General features: G+C 43.8%; 1 protein-coding gene across 1 annotated transcript in view; it reads right to left on the minus strand.

Moving 5' to 3' along the window:
• Window positions 1–18,156: 18,156 nt before the first annotated feature.
• EIF3H (eukaryotic translation initiation factor 3 subunit H) overlaps window positions 18,157–22,302 on the minus strand; it is a 123,483-nt gene continuing 119,337 nt past the window's right edge. The window contains exon 8 of the mRNA XM_030553732.1: window positions 18,157–18,434. Within this exon, the coding sequence (XP_030409592.1) occupies window positions 18,337–18,434 (98 nt within the window). The 3' untranslated portion in view covers window positions 18,157–18,336. The remainder of the gene's footprint in view (window positions 18,435–22,302) is intronic.

Here is a 22,302-nt window from a genome sequence, read left to right on the forward strand (position 1 = left end):
TCCCAAGTGACAGTGAGGAGTCAGACGATGATATTGATTTGCCTGACACGCAAGACAATAAATTGCTTGTGGCAGTAACGGACGTGCTCAGCACCGTGGAACGGCACCTTTGGGCTCGGGAAACGAGCACTGAGTGGTGGGATCACATCGTCCTGCAAGCCTGGGACGACGAGCAGTGGCTGCAGAACTTTCGGATGAGAAAAGCCACTTTCATGGGACTGTGTGCTGAGCTCGCCCCTACCCTGCGGCACAGGGACATGAGATTGAGAGCTGCCCTGCCAGTGGAGAAGCCGGTGGCTATTGCAATCTGGAAGCTGGCAACTCCAGACAGCTACCGATCGGTGGCGAACCAGTTTGGAGTGGGAAAGTCGACCGTTGGAATAGTGTTATGCAAGTTTGCACGGCCATTAATCGCACCCTGCTAAGAAGAACCGTGACTCTGGGGAATGTGCAGGACATTGTGGATGGCTTTGCACAAATAGGTTTCCCTAACTGTGGAGGGGCAATAAATGGGATGCATATTCCTATTCTGGCACCACTCCATCTGGCATCAGAGTACATTAATTGCAAGGGGTATTTCTCTGTGGTTCTCCAAGCACTTGTGGATCACCGTGGGCATTTCACTGACTTTACTCAGGATGGCCTGGAAAAGTGCATGATGCACGCATCTTTCAGAACAGTGCCCTGTTCAGGAAGCTGATGGCCGGGACTTTTTTCCCAGACCACAAGATTACAGTAGGTGACGTCGAAATGCCCACTGTGATCCTTGGAGACCCTGCTTACCCCTTAATGCCATGGCTCATGAAACCGTATACAGGGAAGCTTGACAGGAGCAAGGACCGGTTCAACTACAGGCTGAGCCGGTGCAGAATGACTGTGGAGTGTGCTTTTGGTCGTTTAAAGGTATGCTGGAGGTGTCTCTACAGGAAGCTAGATTTGGGGGAAAGCAGCATTGCCGCTGTTATATCCGCGTGCTGTACCCTCCATAATATTTGTGAAGGTAAGGGTGAAAGATTCAGTGAGGAATGGACCTCCGAGGTTCGACACCTAGAGGCTGAATTTGCACAGCCAGAGAGCAGGGCTACTAGAGAGGCCCAGCAAAGGGCTTCAAGGATTAGGGATGCCTTAGGGGAGCAATTTGTGGCTGAAAGCCAACAATAATGTTTGGTGCCTTTGCTGTGCCCATTTTTCCTTTGGGGTACAGTATTTATCACTTCCTGCAATAATAAAAAATGTTTTAAAAGCCAAGAAATCATTTATTCAAAATACAGTACATAAAAGGGCAGGGGGGTAGGGTGGTGGACTGTACATTCAGAGGTATGAATATGTCCTGCTTGGATTGCTGTTCAATGCCTGCTGCACTTCAGGATTAATATGCTGCATCGTGATGGGGGTTGAGTGCATAGGGTAAGGGTTGTAAGTTATCAGTGCTGGTAGGTGAACGTACACGTGTTGGGGGCAGCTGGTGGTGGTAAGAACCAGGCTGCTGGAGAAAGGTGTTTTGTGCAAACACTGGGGAACAAGGGAGAGAGCTTTGGGAGGGGTGGGGGTTACCACGGTACTGATCTGCCTGCATGGCTATGAGAGACTGCATGGCTATGAGAGATGGCTATGAGAGACAGTTTGGCAAGCCAGAAGGCTTATCAGCTGCTTTGTGCTTTTCTTGGTAGCCAATTCCTTTCTCCTGCTCTGTGTTTGTCTCCACTCATGCATTTTCTCTCTCCAGTCCTGCAGCCTCTTACTGTCTCTGGCGTACTGATTCATAACTGCTTTGATCAAATCTTCTTTTGATTTTCTAGGATATTTCCTCAAGTTCTGTAACCTTCGCGCAGGCGGTGATAGGGCTGGATTATTCAAGGTCACTTAAAAAAACATAAATAGAAACATTTAATACAGAGGCTACATTGTTTATTATCACAGTGAAGGAGTTTGTAGACTTTTTGTAGCATCATTCCCACATACCTAACATAGCACAGAGAGGCCATGGCAGTGAAGGCATAGGCATGTCGAGCAATGGGGTGAGTGTTTCTGCAGCGACTTCACCTGGGAAGGGGAACTGCCAGATGGCTGGGGTTTCTGTGCATTGGGGAAAGCAGAGGGCAGATAGTTGGGGACCTGCACTGAACAATCATCACTACATTTTCAACAAGATTTTCTACTGCCAGATATATCACTGCTGCATGTTACCTGGCAAAAGAGGGAAGGTCTTCTACAGCAATGTGGATTTCGCCCTGGACCCTATGCAGCTTGCCTGTGTGCAGCCATGGTCCCCCCACCCCTCGCTGCACAGTGGATCGGACGAGTTAGCCTGACCGGGACAAGGACCACGGTGGCTCTCCCGATAAACTTGCGCAAGCACATTGCGCACGCTCTGGCTGCAACTTTTCAAGAGATTACCGAGGCCGATTACAGAGACGTGATAGACCAAATCAATGGGCTATTCCACATCTAGGCATGCATGCAGGCAGCCATAACCCCCACCCTCCTCTCACAAAACATTGCCATCCTAAAAATAAAATCTGCTTACCGGGAACATGCTCCTCTGCTTCTTCTTCACCAACAAGTTCCAGCTGCTGCGACTGGCTAGCCTCCTCCTGGCTTGAGAAGAGCTCCTGGCTGCATGCCTCCTGGGACACCGGGGTGTCTCCCTCCACCCCAGTAGCCTTACTCTCTGCTTCCTCTACACCCTCCCCCACTTCTCCCTGCTCTGAACTCTCCATCGTGCTCCTCGGATTGGCAGTGGGGTCACACCCAAGTATGGCATCCAGCTCCTTGTAAAAATGGCAGGTCATGGGGGCAGCTCCTGAGCAGTGGTTTCCCTCACGGGCTTTGCAATAGGCACTCCGCAGCTCCTTTACTTTTACCCTGCACTGCACTGTGTCCCGTTCATGGCCCCTTAGCAGCAAGGACTTTGATATCTGCCCATAGGTATCATAATTTCAGTGGCTGGAGCGCAGCTGTGATTGCACAGCTTCCTCACCCCAAACACTGATGAGGCCCTGCAGCTCAGAACTGTTCCATGCTGGGGCTCGTTTGGGGCATGGAGGCATGGTCACTGATTGATTGATTGATTGCACTCCACCCCTGGCTGAGCAAACAGGAAAGGGATTTTTAAAATTCCCAGGGCATTTAAAGGGCCAGTCACCTTAGCCCAGGGCAGTGGAGTGTGAAACGATGAGCAGAGTGGCTGAAAAGGTATGCTAGGATACCTCCTAATACCCTGGAGACCAATAAAAGTGCTGTTGGTGTCCACACTTGATGACCAGCGCTGCATCACCAGTGCTGGAATCGCTACACCCCAGGCAGACCAGGTGTACAGCCAGCGCTGCAACCAGGGAGTTGCAGCGCTGGCCGTGCTTTGCAAGTGTGGACACAGAGTGAGTTGCAGCGCTGTAACCCCCTCACCAGCGCTGCAACTCTCCAGTGTAGCCATGGCCTCAGTGATGGGCAAGCTTCAAAAAGGTTCAAATGTTCGGCTCAGCATCCCAAAATGTGATGCTCATTTGAAGCTAAGCTGAACCTACTGTATCCTGCAGCTTCATCCTCTCTCCCTCTTCTTCCAACTTGCTAATGAATTCTCTTGAGGATTGGTATGTGTGTGTGTGTGTGGCCTCACACCTAGTCTGTCTTTTCAGATGAGATGCCCCCTCCCCTAACCCTTCCTGTGTCAGATCTGTTCTTCAAAGGGTAGGCATGTCTCTGAAGATGGATTCAGAAAATCCCTTCATTTGACCCACTGCTTTCAAACTTAATAGTAGTCAGATTTCCCCACAACAACCCCAGAGTGCATTGTCAGAAAATGCAATAATATCCACCTCCTTCTTCTGGCATGTTGCACTGGGTGGAAAACAGAGACAGAGGACCAACCTCTGCTCTCAGCTACACCATCAAAAGTCCATAGACACAGTGAGTTACTCTGGAATGACAGTATGACAGAGTACAAAGAGACTGTTGTTCTTATCACCTGTAAAACTCCAGAGAGCTGATGAAAAAAGATAAAACAGCACTGAGTTACTCTGAATCAGCAAGAGGACAAAATGTAGCCAGATGCATACAAAAAGCAAAACAAGCAACCTCAGCCTTTTGAATTAGGGATGTGTCACTGGCAGACAAGAGCACAGCATACTGGATGACTAAGGCCTGGTCTACACTATGATTTTAGGTCGAATTTAGCAGCGTTACCTGTCCAGACGACAAAGCCCTTTTTTTGACTTAAAGGGCTCTTTAAATCGATTTCTTTATTCCATTTCTGACGAGGATTTCCACCAAAAATTGGCCTTGCCGGGTCAAATTTGGGGTAGTGTGGATGCAATTTGACGGTATTGGCCTCCGGGAGCTATCCCAGAGAGCTCCATTGTGACCGCTCTGGACAGTGCTCTCAATTCAGATGCACTGGCCAAATAGACAGGAAAAGGCTCGTGAATGTTTGAATTTCACTTCCTGTTTGGCCAGCATGGCGAGCTGATCAGAACAGGTGACCATGCAGAGCTCATGCAGAACTCATAAGCATGATGTGCACTTTGCAGGGGCACATTGCCCGGCCAATACTTTGTAGGAAGTCTATGTTCATGTCTATGTCCTCTCATCACTGCGCTGCCGTCGCCTCCTCAACTGGTTTTGCGCGAAACAATTGTCTGCCGTTGCTCTGACGGAGGGAGGGGTGACTGATGACATGGCTTACAGGGAATTCAAATCAACAAAAGGGGTGGCTTTGCATCAGGGAGAAACACAAACAACTGTCACACAGAATGGCCCCTCAAGGATTGAACTCATAACCCTGGGTTTAGCAGGCTTTTGACTTCACAAAACAAATCGGGTCAATTTCTTGTTTTGATCCACTCCATCTATCTTTTACATCTTAGGCTGGCAGCAGATGGTGCAGTACGACTGCTAGCCATCATCATCTCCTGGGTGTTCGGCAGAAGATAGGAATGACCTGGCTGAGTCACTCCCGTGTCCGACCAGGCGCCCCGACTGACCTCACTAAAGTCGGCTAAAAGAGCACCCAGGAGTATGATGATGATGGCTACCAATCATAATGCACCGTCTGCTGCCAAAAGGCAATGAGTTGCTGCTGTGTGGCAATGCAGTTCCATGTCTGCCAGCACTCAGGAGAGTTACGGTGACGGTCAGCTGCGCGGGTTCCATGCTTGCCGTGGCATGGTGTCTGCTCAGGTAACCCACGAAAACAGGTGCAAAAAGGTTGTTTCCCACTGCTTTCACGGAGGGAGGGAGGGAGGGAGAGGAGAGCCTGACAACATGTACCCAGAACCACCAGCAACACTGTTTTTGCCCCATCAGGCATTGGGATCTCAACCCAGAATTCCAATGGACAGCTGAGACTGCGGGAACTGTGGGATAGCTACCCACAGCTACCCACAATTCAATGCTTCTATTCAAATAGCAGCACCCAGGTTATCATCAGTTTCTAGAGGGCAGCAGTTCTTACGATGTTGTCCTGTTTTTCGGCAAACAGCTCCAAGTCAATGTTTTTTGAAGAGCTTTTCTGACAGTCAATGGCAGCAGCTACTCAGACTTCAATAATGCAACAGCAAATGTAGGGGACAAAGAAATAAATTGCAGAGTTTGCAAGTGGGAGTACAATCATAAAACATTAACTGTTAATAGAACTTAACATAATATCTAATGCTCTCCCAAGAATTACAATGTTTCAGATATATATAGCTTTCAGAAAAATGAAATTGAGCTCTCCATCACACAAAATTTCTTTCCACCGTATTAGAAATATAATTCTTATGAAATAGGAAGCCACAGGGACTTGTGTATTCTTAATATATTTAAAGATTTTTAAAAGTTACAGTGAGTTAACCAGAACCAACAAATGTGTGGAGTTTCAGAGTTAAGACTAACACTCACTTTGCCTAGTCCTTTGGCATTGCCATGCTTGTGTTAACATAGATCAAGTAGATTTCAGTTGTGCAAAGTCAAATAGCATAGGTGTGAAATCATGTTCAGTTGGAAGTCGGTAGGAGTTTTGCCTATGACTTCAATGGCAGCAGTTTTAGGTCCTAGAACCTGAATGTTCATAGAAATAAAAGATGTGGAAGACCTATTAGGAAATCTAATCCAATCTCTGCCAGCACAGGAATATCTTCTACAAGATCAAGGTTATTAAAGGCAGTGTGAGTAGCACTACTTATTTTTATGGTTGCCTATTGCAAGATTCTTACAGTTGCTTGTCACTTCACCGATCTCTAACCATTCAGGCTGAAATTTCCTGTGCCAGGTGCTCACCTAAGGCTGATATTTATTTATGGGAAGTTTCAACTCATATGATTTAGCCACTTCCAAGTGTGAGATTAAAGACAAATACATTGTTTTGCCTATGATACAAATTCTTTCAACAGTTTCACTGGGAAGCTTTAGAGCTTCCATGTTTTGGAGCAAAGGCTTGAAATTTGGCAGGGATCACCCAGGTCTCAGGGATGTTTCTTTTGCTGCTCCTGTGAAAAGCTGACTGCCTTTGTCCAATTTATGAGCCTCTGAATAATCTCAGTTTGCTCATGTCAGCAGAGTATTGTTAGAGTTTGGCAGCTAAATTCTCTGAAGATTCTGGCTATGCTGAGCATGCTCAGGAATGCACAGCGACTATCTCAGGGCACAGCAGGACTTTTCCAGTAATTGAGCTTGGAGGGAGGCAGAAGACATGAGGGATATCGGAACAAGACAGGAAGAGATCGTAGGAGTGGGAGGGAGGAGAGAGATTTGCAGGAGTCAGGGAAGAGAGAGAAGCAGAGGGCAACAGACATTCCCCTATCGAACCAGGAATCAAACCCATTATTCCTGAGACTTGACGTTCCTTTGCTGTTTGGCAAATAGCTGAGAAACCCACTGAATAAAGTGATGCCAGCCACTTCTAGTGGCAGGTGCTTATAATGCTTCCAGTTCCTCCAACCTGACTGATGAGCAATGTGGGAGTCTATATGGCTCTGCTTGATGAACTTTTTGGTTTTTCATTTTAAGTTTTTTTAAAAACTTAGGAAATTACACCCTAAAATTGTGTTCAGAGAACATGAAGGTTTCAAAGTCAAACACTGAAAAAAATTAGGAAATGCCAGAATTAAAGTTGCTTGTGCAATTTTAATTTGTCCTTCCTGTGTATAAGCATTACTAGACAAGTCTTTAATTACATCATCACATAGTATTTTTTCCCCTCACAGGATCTCTGCCTGATAATTTATGACAATAATGCCTAAAGCCTCCAAATGATATCAAGACTGCATTGTGCTATGTACATTCACAGAGTAAGAGAGAGTCCCTACCCCAAAGAACTTAAATAGACAAAAGTATTATTCTGCTTGATTAAGTGACTTGCCCAGGTCCATACAATGAATGTGACAGAGCAGGAAATTATACCCAGATCTGAACCCCAACCCAATCCCTTACTGTGATGCCTACCCTCTGTCTATAAGACCTAGATGTATCACAAAGATTTAGATGGGATAAGCATCAACTTTTACTAGCTGTGAATTGCTGAATAATTCCCAGGCTTCTCATGAATGAAATGTTCCCCCATGTTTACCTATGTTAGCTCGTTTAGTGTTTTTGGGAATATGAATAGGTGCCTTTTCAAACCTGATCCACCTGCCAGACCAAGTGCAAACTCCAGTGTTTTGGCGGAAGGGACAAAGTGTGAAAATGTAGCTCCAACAGAAAAGAGCAATTCTTTTGCCGACATTTTAGTCTCTCAGTTCAGAAAGCTCTTTTTTCTACTCACACTCTCTGCTCTCCTTCTACAAGAAGAACATCAAAAATATATAGAAATGCAGTATGTGGTTATTCTGCTAGACAAAAATGTTTCTATTCAGGATAAGCAGCAGAGAGTCCTGTGGCACCTTATAGACTAACAGACATTTTGGAGCATGAGCTTTCGTGGGTGAATACCCACTTCGTCAGATGCAAGCCCCTATTCAGGATGGGGCTTAAAGACCCACTGAAGCCTCAGGAAAACCAGTTTGGACAGGTCAGGGAACAAGTGATGATTTTTCATTTCTAGGTCACTGCTCTATTCCAGTCTGTTATTTACCCTGTGATGGGTGTTCAGCAGTTTCCAGGGGACAGTTGTCTATATTACAAAAAGTCTCCCATCAGAATATTCAGTTGTTGATATTCACTTGCCTGTACTGAGACTATTTGCTTTAATAACAATACAAGGTCCCCCTCTACAAACTGCAAGGAAGTGTTTGTGTCTAGCTCAAGAATGCTTGTCTTTACTTTGAAAGCTAGACCCTCTTCAAATATGACCTTGAGGACTCATGCTAATGACCATGACATTAAACATGACTTTACAGTCAGTGTAAACAGGGATAAATTGCTGACACAATTGAAAATGGCAGTAGGGTCACCAGACAACAAATGTGAAAAATCGGGACAGAGGATGGGGGGTAATAGGAACCTATATAAGAAAAATACTCTAAAATTGGGACTGTCCCTATAAAATCGGGACATCTGGTCACCCTAGATGAAAGTCAGGGACTCGCTCCTATCCACACTGGTTGCTGAGTTATGTTTAACATCACATTAATTAACCCAATCTCACTTTGTGAGGACAGGCCCAGAAAAGAACTTGGTATGCAAAGTAGAAACTGGTCTCAAAGGCCTGGTCTACACTATGTGTTTAAACCGATTTTAGCAGCGTTAAACCAATTTAATTCTATACCCGTCCACACAACGAGGCCCTTTATATCAATATAATGGGCTCTTTAAACCAATTTCTGTACTCCTCCCCGACAAGAGGAATAGTGCCGAAATCGGTATTACCATATTGGATTAGGGTTAGTGTGGCCGCAAATCGACGGTATTGGCCTCCAGGCAGTATCTCACAGTGCACCATTGTGACTGCTCTGGACAGCAATCTGTACTCGGAGGCACTGGCCAGGTAGACAGGAAAAGCCCCGAGAACTTTTGAATTTCATTTCCTGTTTGCCCAGCGTGGAGCTCTGATCAGCACGAGTGGCAATCCAGTCCCAAATCCAAAAAGAGCTCCAGCATGGACTGTACGGGAGATACTGGATCTGATCGCTGTATGGGTAGACAAATCTGCTCTATCAGAGCTCCGTTCCAGAAGACAAAATGACAAAGCATTTGAAAAAAAATCTCCAGGCTATGATACAGAGTCCACAGCACAGTGCTGCGTGACAAGTGTAACAGAAAGCCAAAGAATCAAATGGACGCTCATGGAGGGAGGGAGGGGGTACTGAGGACTCCAGCTATCCCACAGTCCCCAGCAGTCTCCCAAAAGTATTTGCATTCTTGGCTGAGCTCCCAATGTCTGTAGGGTCAAACACATTGTCCGGGGTGGTTCAGGATATAGTTCGTTATTTCATCCACCTCGCCCCCGTGAAAGAAAAGGGAAAAAAATCGTTTCTTGACTTTTTTCAGTGTCACCCTATGTCTACTGCATTCTGCTGGTAGACACAATGCTGCGGCAGTGAACAGCAGTATCCTCTCCCCTCCCCTCCCCTCCCCGGTAGCAGACGGTACAATATGACTGCTATCCGTCGTCATCATCAGCCCGTGAGTGCTCCTGGCTGGCCTCAGGTGAGGCTGGCCAGGGGCGCCTGGGTAAAAATAGGAATGACTCCCCGTCATTCCCAGTAGATGATACAGAACAGCTGGTAACCGTCTTCATCATAGCAACTGGGGGCTGAGCTCCATCAGCCCCCTTCCTTTCATGTGTAAAGAAAAGATTCTGTACTGCCTGGACTATCATAGCAGCGGGATGCTGGGCTCCTCTGCCCCGCACCGTTTAACGTCCTGGCTGGACTATCATAGCAGCTGGAGGCTGCCTCCCCTTCTTCTTATCTCACTAACAAGTCAGTGTTTCTTATTCCTGCATTTTTTATTACTTCATCACACAAATGGAGGGACACTGCAATGGTAGCCCAGGAGGGTTGGGGGAGCAGGAAGCAACGGGTGGGGTTGTTGCAGGGGCACCCCCTAGAATGGCATGTAGCTCATCATTTCTGCGGGATCTGACACGGACCGGCTGAGCTCTCTGGTTCTCTAGTACACTGGTTCTCTAGTACACTTGCACCATATTCGAGGCAGGACTGACTCTATTTTTAGATACCATAAAGGAAGGATTGATTCGGGGAGTCATTCCCATTTTTGTCTTTGCACCCCCGGCCAACCTCAGCCAGGGGCACCCATGACAGCAGCAGATGGTACAGAATGACTGATAACCGTCATCTCATCGCCAATTTACAATGACATGGCAGACGGTACAGAACAACTGATAACCGTCTCTGCTATCTTGCAAAGGCAAATGAATGCTGCTGTGTAACGCTGCAGTACCGCGTCTGTTAGCAACATCCAGTAGACATACGGTGACAGTAAAAAAAAAGCCGAATAGGCTCCGTGGTTGCCATGCTATGGTGTCTGCCAGGGCAATCCAGGGAAGAAGGGCACGAAAGGATTGTCTGCCGTTGCTTTCACGGAGGAAGGAATGAGTGATGACGTTTACCCAGAATCACCCGCGACACTGTTTTTGCACCATCATGCATTGGGGTCTCAACCCAGAATTCCAATGAGTGGGGGAGACTGTGGGAACTATGGGATAGCTACGGGATAGCTACCCACAATGCAACACTCCAGAAATCAAGGCTAGCCTCGGACCATGGACGCACACCTTTGAATTAATGGGCTTAGTGTGGCTGTGTGCACTTGACTTTATAAAATCTGTTTTACAAAACCGTTTACGTAAAATCAGAATAATCCCGTAGTGTAGACATACCCAAACAGGAAAGCTAGATGAACTTCTAGGCCCTGTATTATGCAAGGGCTACACTAGATGATCAGAATGGTCCGTTCCAGCCTTAAAAATCTACAAGTCTTTCAAAACCAGTGATAGTCCCACATGCAACAGCGAAAGCTGCAATTTCAAGTATATTATCACAATGTTTTGAGACAGGCAAGGCAACTGCCACTGCTATCTTCCCATTACTTAACATGTTTTCTAGTTTTAAATGCACGTACGTAAAACTAAAATATCTATATGCTGCTTTGTCAACATTTAAGTAGCTTTGTAACAAGCTAGCAGGGTGGGATGGTGAGAGAAAGTCAACGGTGACAAACAGCAACAGCAGTCAGATCCTACAACAACTTGCTTTTGATTGTCTTAATATATGCAAATATTCAAACTTCTGTGATGTGGGCCTTGAGTCTTTCAAAAAGCCTTCAAAGTACCAACTCGATTTACAGCTTGCTGGAAATGAAACTCCATCACTTTTATTGAGGTATTGAAGATGAAATCACTCCCACAGAATGTTGAAAGCAAAGTGCACTCTGGTAGAACACTAAATCACATTGCTCAAATATAGAAGAAATATTCGGTCAAAGGCCTAGTGTGTCACACTATATTTAAGGGATACCACCATAGATGAGGTTGGGATGGATTAATAAATTGAAGAACTTGATGCAAGGGACATAATTTAAAACAGAGTGAAAATTCTTATTGCAGACATTCTTTTCAGGTTATGAATTATGGGCTTTTGTACTCTTCAACTGTATTTTTGTGCGATAAATACAATTCAGATCTTCAGTGTTTATTTTACTGATGTCCTGATGCTATTTAGGATCATTGTAAAAATGATTTGATCATTTTTCCAGGTTTAAATATTTTCTTTAATAGCCTTTACTAGAAATAAGGCATTAACTTTTCTATCACTAAGGAGCCCACTGCCAAATCTGTGTTTTTAGAAGACATCCTTTCAAGCTCTGTAGAATTTGCCACTGCTTAGTATACGATGAGTTATGTCAACAGCAATCTGTGCAGTCAATTAAAAGATCAAAAAATAAAACAGACCCAGCTTTGTATAAACCCCCTTCCAATTGTAAAGTTGGTATGAAATGCTATCGAATCACATGCTCTGGACTGGTACCAACTCTCTACTGACTTCTAGATGATGCCAGAACACTCAGTCTCCTAACTAGGGATGATTAGAGATGTGAATGAGCCAACCCTAGTAGCATATCTAACTCCTGAATTATGGAGACTTTCATCACATTAAATGCCCTATTTACAAAATGTAAGCCTACTGTCCAGATACAGACTTGGGATATGTCTACACTTTGAGCTGTAGGTGTAATTTCCATCTTGAGGAGACATAGCCACACTAGCTCTGAATAGGCTAGCATGCTAAAAACAGAAGAGTAGTTGTAGCATTGCAAGCAGCAGGAGGGTCTAGCCACTCTGAGTACGTACCTAGGGTCTCGGACAAGATCATACCTGGGACAGCTAGTCACCATGGTTATACATCTATTTTTAGTGTGTTAGCTTGGGTATGTCTCTTCAAGCTGGAAAGGACACCTCCAGGCCCAATGTAAACATACCCAGGCTGTCCAAAAGAATTCAGGGTAAAGTAAGGCACCTAGCTGTTACTGCACACAATCTTTAAGAGAAATAATATTGATTTTAAGTAAAATGAAATAAAAGACATGGGCAAAATCTGAAACCAAATTAAAAGTGAACATGAAAGTTTGGAGAAGGTGGTGAACAAGGCATGAAAGACTGTGGGGGAGGACATATCTTCCTCCCCAATGATAGTACACTTGAAAAAAAAGCAGCTATACAGACTACTTCAATTTCTCTGACTGCATACATTCAGGCTGGAGATGTGATTTGCATCACCAACTTCTAATGACTTTTCGGCAAAGCTTCAAGAATTCAGTGGCAAATCATAACTATTAAATAGAAGGATAGTCATCTGTGATTTGTCACATCAGGGGTTCATCAAAAGGCAAAATCAACAGACATAGGCGAGTAAGATGATGAATGAATTTCTGTGCACTCAAACTCCCCAAGCACAAACAGGAATGCTTTGAATAGCACAAGTGCAGATTAATAGATTCATAGATTTCAAGCCCAGAAGGGACCATTGTGATCATGTAGTTAGTTTGCCCTCCTGTACAACACAGGCCATAGAACTTCCCCAAAATAATTCCTAGAGCAGATCTTTTAGAAAAAAATACAAAGATATCAGTTCTTTACCAATTGGTTTAGCTGCCTCTATCTGCATAATCTGATTAACTTGTCTTCAGAAACAAACCAGGACCATCTACAACTTGGATGGCCTGATTTTCCACTACTATGCACTTTACGTGGTCATTTGTATCTGGAAAATGCTGCCACGCTTATTTGGCAGCATTCTGCACCCACTCTGCATTCAACTTTGCTCAGGGGTGCAGAGGACTACACAAGTTGCAGGGCAACGGAGATTCAAGCTCTGAGAGCGAGGAAGAGATGGGGGATGTACAATGAGAGTTATGAAGCACCCCAACAAGCACATAATCCCCTCCTGGATTTTATGAATGGGGGATGTACAATGAGATGAGGGGATGTACAATGAGAGTTATGAAGCACCCCAACAAGCACATAATCCCCTCCTGATCAGCGGGCTGCACAATGAACACTTGCACAAAATTCCATCTGGAGAGTAGCTCTGAAAATGCCAAGAACTGTATCAAGTACCAGTTCATATCTTGGATGAGACATGGACATATCAAATGAGAGGTTATTTGATTGCAGAAGAAATTCTTTCCCATTTGGTCTTGTTTAACTGTTCCTTTTAATTAAAGATTGATGACAACCAAGGCAAGTTCAACCATAACTGGCAATTCGAAAGCCATTCTGTTGCCAAGCTCATGCAATTAATAGGCCCAAGACTCAGCATGAGAGCATCTTCCACTGCTTCTTTCAAGGAGCTTTGCTGTGTCAACCCCAGGGAATAGAAAGGCAGTTCCATGCCAAGGACAGAGATGAGGGGAACACAGCTAGTGTGTTTGTGTGGAGCGGGAGTTGGTGAAAGAGAGATGGAAGTTTCCTCTTAAACAGAAGGCCATGGGGGAAGGAACTGGTGATGTGAGCAAGTCAAGTCTATAATTAAGGGGAAGGAAGACATTCTGATTCCTGAGGGGGGCTCAAATTAATCAGCACAAAGTAGCTTTTATACCACACCACCTGGCATTGACTGGAGCACGAGCAGTGAACATCACACTAGAATTCAAACTGTACTTCATGAGGTGGGGCACATCAGTGAGGGTGGTTGCAGCTCAGGCTGTACTGTCCGAATCAACCAGTGGAAATTTAATTTCTGATCTACTAGAACCTATTTACGACAGTTCTTTCCTCAGCAACAGAACTATCACATCAATCCTTTGCTCCCCTCCCCCAAACCAAACCTCGCAGTAATGGACCTTGCAAGATCTGCTCTGAATAATTTCACAAAAGGAGCTGAGCGCACAAAGCAGGGCTGAGTTCCAAAGAAGTATTTTCTTTGCTGCAGTGCTTCTAAATAAAGGTGTCTCCTGCAGTGAAACTACACACTAGCACCATTTGTTTTTAAATAACACACGAACATGCAGATGCGGAACACACTTGGTAAGTCTCAACATTTAGTTATGAGACCTTCTGTTAACATAGTTTCGAGTTTTGTGTAACGCATAGCAAAATATTCCTTCAGCATTTCCCTGGACTGTTGCACACTTACAGCTCATTTCAGTTATGCTACAGTGTGCAGTCTGGAAGTCAAAATTGTCAGTTGCAATCCCTCTGTTTCTCATTAGAAGTCTGTTCTTCCTGCGAGGCACACACACACACAGAATTCATTAAAAATGATGGGAGCTGCACAATTCAAAGGGGGGGAAAAAAACCAGATCTGTTAGTATCTCAAGCTCACTAATGATGCTAGTAGGATATATCATATTTGCCCTGCCAGACTGGAGAATTCTGAAACACTGAGAAGCAGGATTAGTTTCTTCAGCAAGTAGATGTAACCTTCAAAGTCTTAGTCCAAATCCTGGCCCCTGTTCACATAATTCACAAGCCAATTGAAACACATTTTGACTTCTTTCCAGGTACAATTTAAGGACTCCTTTAATATCCCAAGCAGCTGGAAGGGCTTTGTCATTTGAAAAATGACAAAAAATAAGTAAATATTAAATCTTCTGATTAAAGAGTGACTGAGAACAACTTCTTATGGAGAATGAGCTGCCAGCTCACTGACCTTACTAGCCTGACTTATGGCAACAAGGAACAGACCACCAAGCAAAGGCAGCCCTGGGAACACGGAGCACAAGTGGAGGCTGGCTGCAAGCTCTAGGTGGACATGGTGTGCAGATATTCCTTGATTTCTCCGGGTGTGTAAATAAACTACCATCCGTATGTTGCTACTCATTTGTAGATCAATGGCCTTAGTGACTCCTCCCTGACCATTCACTCTCTCGGGCTTCAGTAAACTTCCTGTCTCAGAAAACCAAAGAGCTTTCCTTCTGACTGAGACAGAGAACTCATCCTTTATCTTGTCTCTCAACTCAGGACTCATTTATCTCCATTGTCTAACCTTGGCCCTCAACTGTCTTCTCTTCTGAAATTTCCCAAGCATGCCTTCTCCACGGCTAGTGTTACGCCTCCTCTGCTGAAATCTGCCATCTGTCTTCACCATTATTACCTTGCTGCAAATCCCTTTTATCTATATAAAATCCACTAAACTCAAACTTTAAGTCCAACATAGGAGAACGTTACTGCCCATCTCTCACATTTACATCCCACCATCCACAAGAACTCAGCTGGTTCCTCATTCATTTTAGATTCGTGTTCAAAATTGACGTCTTGTTCTTAAAACCCTCTAATGTAGCTTTTGCTAATAGCTACCTTGTAGGCCTTCCTTATTCATTCCCTTCTATGCTACATCTGCTTGCTCAGCATTAGCATGCCAGTCAGTCACACAGCTGAGTCACTATAGGTATAAGCCTTCTTCTCTATTTCCAGACACCTAGAAGATACCACTTTCCTCCTCAAGTCTCCATCTTATTCCAGTTCTTTATTCCCTTCACTCTTGCACCTTAGTGTTTCCTCCCATGCTGGAATTCTTTAACTCGAGGTCTTTGTATAGTAAACAGTACTTAGAATAATGTAGTAATGAAACAGGATACTTCATCAGATCTTTGATTTTAGATTAGTTTATACAACAAACAGTTAATGCAAAGATGCCCAAACTTTGCATCAAGAAAGGCTGCATAGGCAGTTTGCCAGGTGCCTGAGCACATAATTTGCACATAAATTTTTATATTATAACTACTATAGTTACGGCTAAAAAAGGGTTTCCATTCTAACACTGAATTTCAACATGCTCTTAACTTTCCAAAACATTCTCCTTTTGAGCTGACATTTTTCATGTTTGATCTCATTTGAAGGTGAATTGTTCTGAAAAGTTTCAGCTAAATCTGTTTACCCTTTTAAGTTTTCTGCGTATAAACCCCATCTATTGTTCCTGTTGTATAAAAAAAAAATGAACACACATTGTGCTCTTATAAGGAAAACAACAGCTGAACTCAAACTTCAGACTTGCTTGTTAAAGCACACCGAGATCCCAAATACGTTCTTAGCTAAATTGGAGGGGCGGGAGTGGAAGGTTTAAGAGTAATCATATTTGAAAATATAGGATTGATTAAATAGAAGTTTCTGCTAAGCTGTTGTCTGTGAACACTCATGTGCGCACAGGTAGGTGTTTGGTTACAGGATTTTAAAAGATCAGCTGCTGAAGCAGGATAATGTCAGCTTGATTAACTGAAAAGATTTGGACCACAGGATGGAGGAGCTTTTAAGAGCAGCCAGTTTGCTTAGGTCAGTTTGCTTACTTACAGCACCTTCGTAGCGCCAAAAGCACATTAGACCCAGTATCACTGAGTCATACAAGGAGCCATTGTAGGTTGTTATCTGGACTGCGCAGAGAGTTGAATGTAGTGTAGAGAGTCAGGATAGGGTATAAAACATGCCAGATGATTAGCATTGCTCTAAAGTTGTGTATTTGTTCAATTTATACACTATCAAAAAATTCCCCATGGCACATGTCACTGTTACAAGACTAGCTGCATCCGTCCCTTTTGTGGTCCTGTTTGAGTCAGGACTCATGCTTTTATCTACCCTGGGGTGGAATTCCGCAGTTCTCGCACTCTTAGACTGAGCCCTGAGCTACAGCACCCTGTCCTTCTCCTACACACAGGGCCGAATTAATTCTGGCACCTGTGGTTTTCCCCTTAAGGAGCTTGTGACCAGTATTATACACTGACACAACAGCCCTCTTCAAACCAAAGTACTGGTTGTTTTGCAATGGGAACAAAGCATTTTGAGAAGATGGATTTTATAACAGTCTATACAAGTCTATCTTAAGAAAAGGCTGATGATAAACTAAGCAAGTCTAACCTCTTCAGACACGCTCAGAGGACTGTTATGTATCTCAGCCTAGTTCTTCCAAACAACTCCTGCCTTTGTTGAGAAAGAGAGCATGCCTTTTTTAAACTCCCATAGTTTTTTTAGTCTTCTACATTCCGGGCCTTTAGCTGTTCTAGACAAAATTCGTTTTGCAGTTTGGCTGGGGAGAAGATAAAAGTTTTCAAAGGTAACAGTTTGGGCATTATCCCTTAACAAGTGTTAAGTGTTTGCTCTGGGATGATTTATCTTGAGTCATTCTTCATTTCCTGATTGATTCTCTAGACAGCCCTATATTAAACTAAAACAATATATTCATACAGTAATATCCCAGTAACTAGGTGAACATGCAGCATTTGTAAATTTTTACCAACCAGCTCCAAATCCATCAACATGTATGACAAACTCCACAGAACTGAAATCCTCTATGGTTCTTTTTCTGCATAGCTTAAATCTAGCCAAACTGCAGGGAGCGCTTCACACCTCTGTGTAACAATTTGGATTAATCAGTGTTCAGATAATTGAGGTTTAACTATGATGCATTACAAGACATTTATATATTCTGCTGGCGATGCCTATGACATTTTTGTGCCAAGCAAGCTAAATATGGTACTAGAAAGTGCAGAAAAGTTAAATGCAAAAGACTACTACTAATGCAACATTATGATTGTAAATTCAAGCACTCAAGTCAGGAAATTCAAAAGGCTAAGATTTTTCCTGCAAAGTTAACTCAGTCATGTTGCACATATGAGGTATTTTTTATTCCTAGTTTCCAAGTTAAGTACATGTATTATTGTTTGCTACAAATGAACATAATAGGGCACACAACATGAGTTAATTAATATTGAGTGTTAAGAAAACCTTGAGGGAACACCATGGAAAATTCCAGTCTAATCTGGCTAACAAATAAGGAAATGCCAAACAAAAGTGTTAAAATCTGCTTTTATTTTTCTTAAGAAGAGAATTCTAGGCAAACCTGTGTGCCTTGGTTTCACAAGGTATTTTTCCAATATACAATGTTTTTAAAAGTGTTGTCAGAAGTATAAACTGAGAGTCAGGGAATCTTCTTTTGTTGGAGATTATATCAAATACCACATTTTTTCTCTTTAGTTATTGTGCTCTTGAAGAGCCTGCGCCATGAAGAGTTTGCCCAGGTTCTGTGCAGTAAACTCCTTGATATTCTGGCAATAGGTATTAATCTGACCTGTCAACAGGAAAAAACAAAAAACTCTGATTATAATTTAAAAATTCAAAGAATAGTTATTATTAAAACATATCATTTATATAAGGTAAAGCAGCATCCTGCACAATGTTCCACACCTAGGGCTTTGAAAGCGTTTTTAAATACACAGAGTTAGGAAGAAGAGTAAATCAAATAAGCAGAATGGATAAGTTAGTGTGCATTAAAATAAATTATCACTCCTGTAAGCAGAATCCAATTTTAATTCCAAAAAACTTGCATCACATGCAACTTCTGAAAAGACAGCTGAACGATATAAAGGATAAACAATTCATGGTGCTGTGCTGGATGCTTAACCACATCAATTAACTGAATTTAGAAGCCCTAAAAACACCACAAGGCTAAATTTCAGTTTTATTCTTACCCATTTGCTGTCCCAGTTAAAAAAGAATCATCATATATGTTACACTATTAGTTTGAAAACTCTCCCGTCTGACATTTAGTTGGCTGTGTTTTCACCAAATATATCACTTTATGAGCAATTTCAAAAATCTTCAGGCTATGAAGACTTGTCAGTGCTACACAGATCAAACATCTCCATAAAACCATTTTTATACAAGTGCTGCTACAAGTTATTTATCCTGTTAGTCTGGAATAGCAAAATTAAGACTGTCTAGCAGACCAATAAACTTTCAATTTAATGCTCTATTTAAAAGTTTTTAAATGCCTCAGAGACAAAACAGTTAAGTTTTATTCTTTATCTCCAAACTTAACTCCATGTGAATTAAAGAAGTGGATGCTTTCAGTTCTTCCCCAGCTATGCTAATGAGAACAAATGAGGAAAGTGTTTTGGCTGAAGGCTGTTTTTGCTTTGGAGTATAAGTGTCTACACCATGGGATTATTCCAATTTTACATAAACTGGTTTTGTAAAACAGATTGTATGAAGTCGAGTGCACGCGGCCACACTAAGCACATTAATTTGGCGGTGTGCATCTGTGTACCGAGGCTAGACTTGATTTCCGGAGTGTTGCACTGTGGGTAGCTATCCCGTAGCTATCCCATAGTTCCCGCAGTCTCCCACGCCCATTGGAATTCTGGGTTAAGATCCCAATGCAAAAACAGTGTCGCGGGTGATTCTGGGTAAACGTCATCACTCAATCCTTCCTCCGTGAAAGCAACGGCAGACAATCATTTCGCGCCCTTTTTCCCTGGATTGCCCTGGCAGACGCCATAGCATGGCAACCATGGAGCCCATTTTGCCTTTTGTCACTGTCACCATATGTGTACTGGATGCCGCTGACAGACGCGGTACTGCAGTGCTACACAGCTGCATTCATTTGCCTTTGCAAGGTAGCAGAGACGGTTACCATCCCTATTGCACCGTCTGCCATGTCATTGTAAATTGGCAATGAGATGATGGTTATCAGTCGTTCTGTAGAGTCTGCTGCTTTCATGGATGCTCCTGGCTGGCCTCGCTGAGGTCGGCTGGGGGCGCATGGACAAAAATGGAAATGACTCCCCGTGTCATTCCCTTCTTTATGTTTTGTCTAAAAATAGAGTCAGTCCTGCCTAGAATATGGGGCAAGTGTACTAGAGAGCCAGAGAGCACAGCCGCTCCATGTCAGAGCCCCAGAGATCCCGCAGAAATGATGAGCAGCATGCCATTCCAGGGGGTGCCCCTGCAACAACCCCACCCGTTGCTTTCCTCCTCCTCCAACCCTCCTGGGCTACCGTGGCAGTGTCCCCCCATTTGTGTGATGAAGTAATAAAGAATGCAGGAATAAGAAACACTGAGTTTTTAGTGAGGTAAAATGAGGGGGAGGCAGCCTCCAGCTGCTATGATAGTCCAGGAAGTACAGAATCTTTTCTTTACACATGAAAGAGTGGGGGCTGATGGACCATCTGCTGGGAATGACCGGGAGTCATTCCCATTTTTACCCAGGCGCCCCTGGCCGACCTCACCGAGGCCAGCCAGGAGCACTCACGGGTTAATGATGATGATGGATAGCAGTCACATTGTACCGCCTGCCACCGGGAAGGGAATGCTGGTGTTCAGCGCTGTAGCACCCCGTCTACCAGGAGCATGCAGTAGACATAGGGTGACACTGAAAAAAGGCGAGAAACCTTTTTTTTTTCCCCTTTTCTTTCGAGGGGGGAGGGTGTAAATTGACAACATATACCCTGAAACACCCGGGAAAATGTTTTTGACCCTTCAGGCATTGGGAGCTCAGCCAAGAATGCAAATGCTTTTTGGAGACTGTGGGATAGCTGGAGTTCTCAGTACCCCCTCCCTCCCTCCTGAGCGTCCATTTGCTTATTTGGCTTTCCGTTACGCTTGTCACACAGCACAGTGCTGTGGACTCTGTCTATCATAGCCTAGAGATTTTTTCAAATTGCTTTGTCATTTTGTCTTCTGTAACGGAGCTCTGATAGAACAGATTTGCCTCCCCATACAGCGATCAGATCCAGTATCTCCCGTACGGTCCACGCTGGAGCTCTTTTTGGATTTGGGACTGGATTGCCACCCGTGCTGATCAGAGCTCCACGCTGGGCAAACAGGATATGAAATTCAAAAGTTCTCGGGGCTTTTCCTGTCTACCTGGCCAGTGCATCCGAGTTCAGATTGCTTTCCAGAGCGATCACAATGGTGCACTGTGGGATACTGCCTGGAGGCCAATACTGTCGATTTGCGGCCACACTAACCCTAATCCGACATGGCAATACCGATTTCAGCGCTACTCCTCTCGTTGGGGAGGAGTACAGAAATTGGTTTAAAGAGCCCTTTATATCTATATAAAGGGCCTCGTTGTGCGGACAGGTGTAGGGCTAAATCGGTTTAATGCTGCTAAATTCGGTTTAAATGCCTAGTGTAGACCAGGCCTAATTGTTTTCACTTTCCCTTCTTGTAGAAGACTGAGCCATAACCCACCATCATAAAAGCATGCACACAATTTCTCTGTTACATTTTGTAAAACTATGCTAGCATGTATTTTTCAAGCAGAACTGTGCTGCTAAGATTCATTATCCAAGACAAATTGTACCAAGACAACACTCAGAATTTTGAGACCTCAGAAGGATTAATAAACCAGGGCACTTATTGTTTTAGAACTATATTAAAAAAGTGACTCACTGAAGTTTGTTTTTTTCCCCTCATTTGAATTGTTTCAAGCAACAAGGCTAAGGGCCAATTCTTTTAATTTTGTATGTGTGTGATCGGTTAGTTGCTCATTCCTTCCACTGCACCAGACTACACAGGGCTTTATTTTAATTCTCTCTCTCGCTTTCTGTATATGGTGTGCGTAAAAACCTTCCAAATTATTTTGAAATGGCGTGAGAATGCAAAATATTAGGGAGCTAATATATCTGAGTGCCTTTCAAGTGAATGCCATCTAATTAGTGGCAACAGTTAACTGGCTCAACAAGCAGAAGTAACCCAAATATAAACCTTATCCTAAAATTAAGCAATTCTCTTTCTCATCATATCTCCCACCCTAGGGCTCTTTTGCGGGGCGCGGGGGGGAAGGCAGCTTGGGTTCTACGTTTCTGCTCCTGTGCTGCATCTCTGGTATCTGTCTTGCACGTCCTACCAAGCACAGGAAATGGGAGACGAGCCGGAGTCAGATGTGGCAATCAGTGGCTGCACAAGAGGGGAGGCTGAATGTGTAGGGGAAGCCTATACTCTGTCTCCACTTACTTCTTCGGTACCTTGGGGCTAGGAGAGAAAATGAAACTACTCTTCACCTAGAGCTCCACCTGGCCAGATTTAATTCTCCCAGCTGTGAGAGAACTAGATCTGAAGAGGAGATAAAAGTGCATGATCCCCACAGTCACACAAATTTAAAGCTCTCCCCTACAAACTAGCTTTGTCTCTATTTCAGTCTAATACTGTGG

This window comes from Gopherus evgoodei, chromosome 2, assembly GCF_007399415.2.
Source record: "Gopherus evgoodei ecotype Sinaloan lineage chromosome 2, rGopEvg1_v1.p, whole genome shotgun sequence".
Classification (NCBI taxonomy): Eukaryota; Metazoa; Chordata; order Testudines; family Testudinidae; genus Gopherus; species Gopherus evgoodei.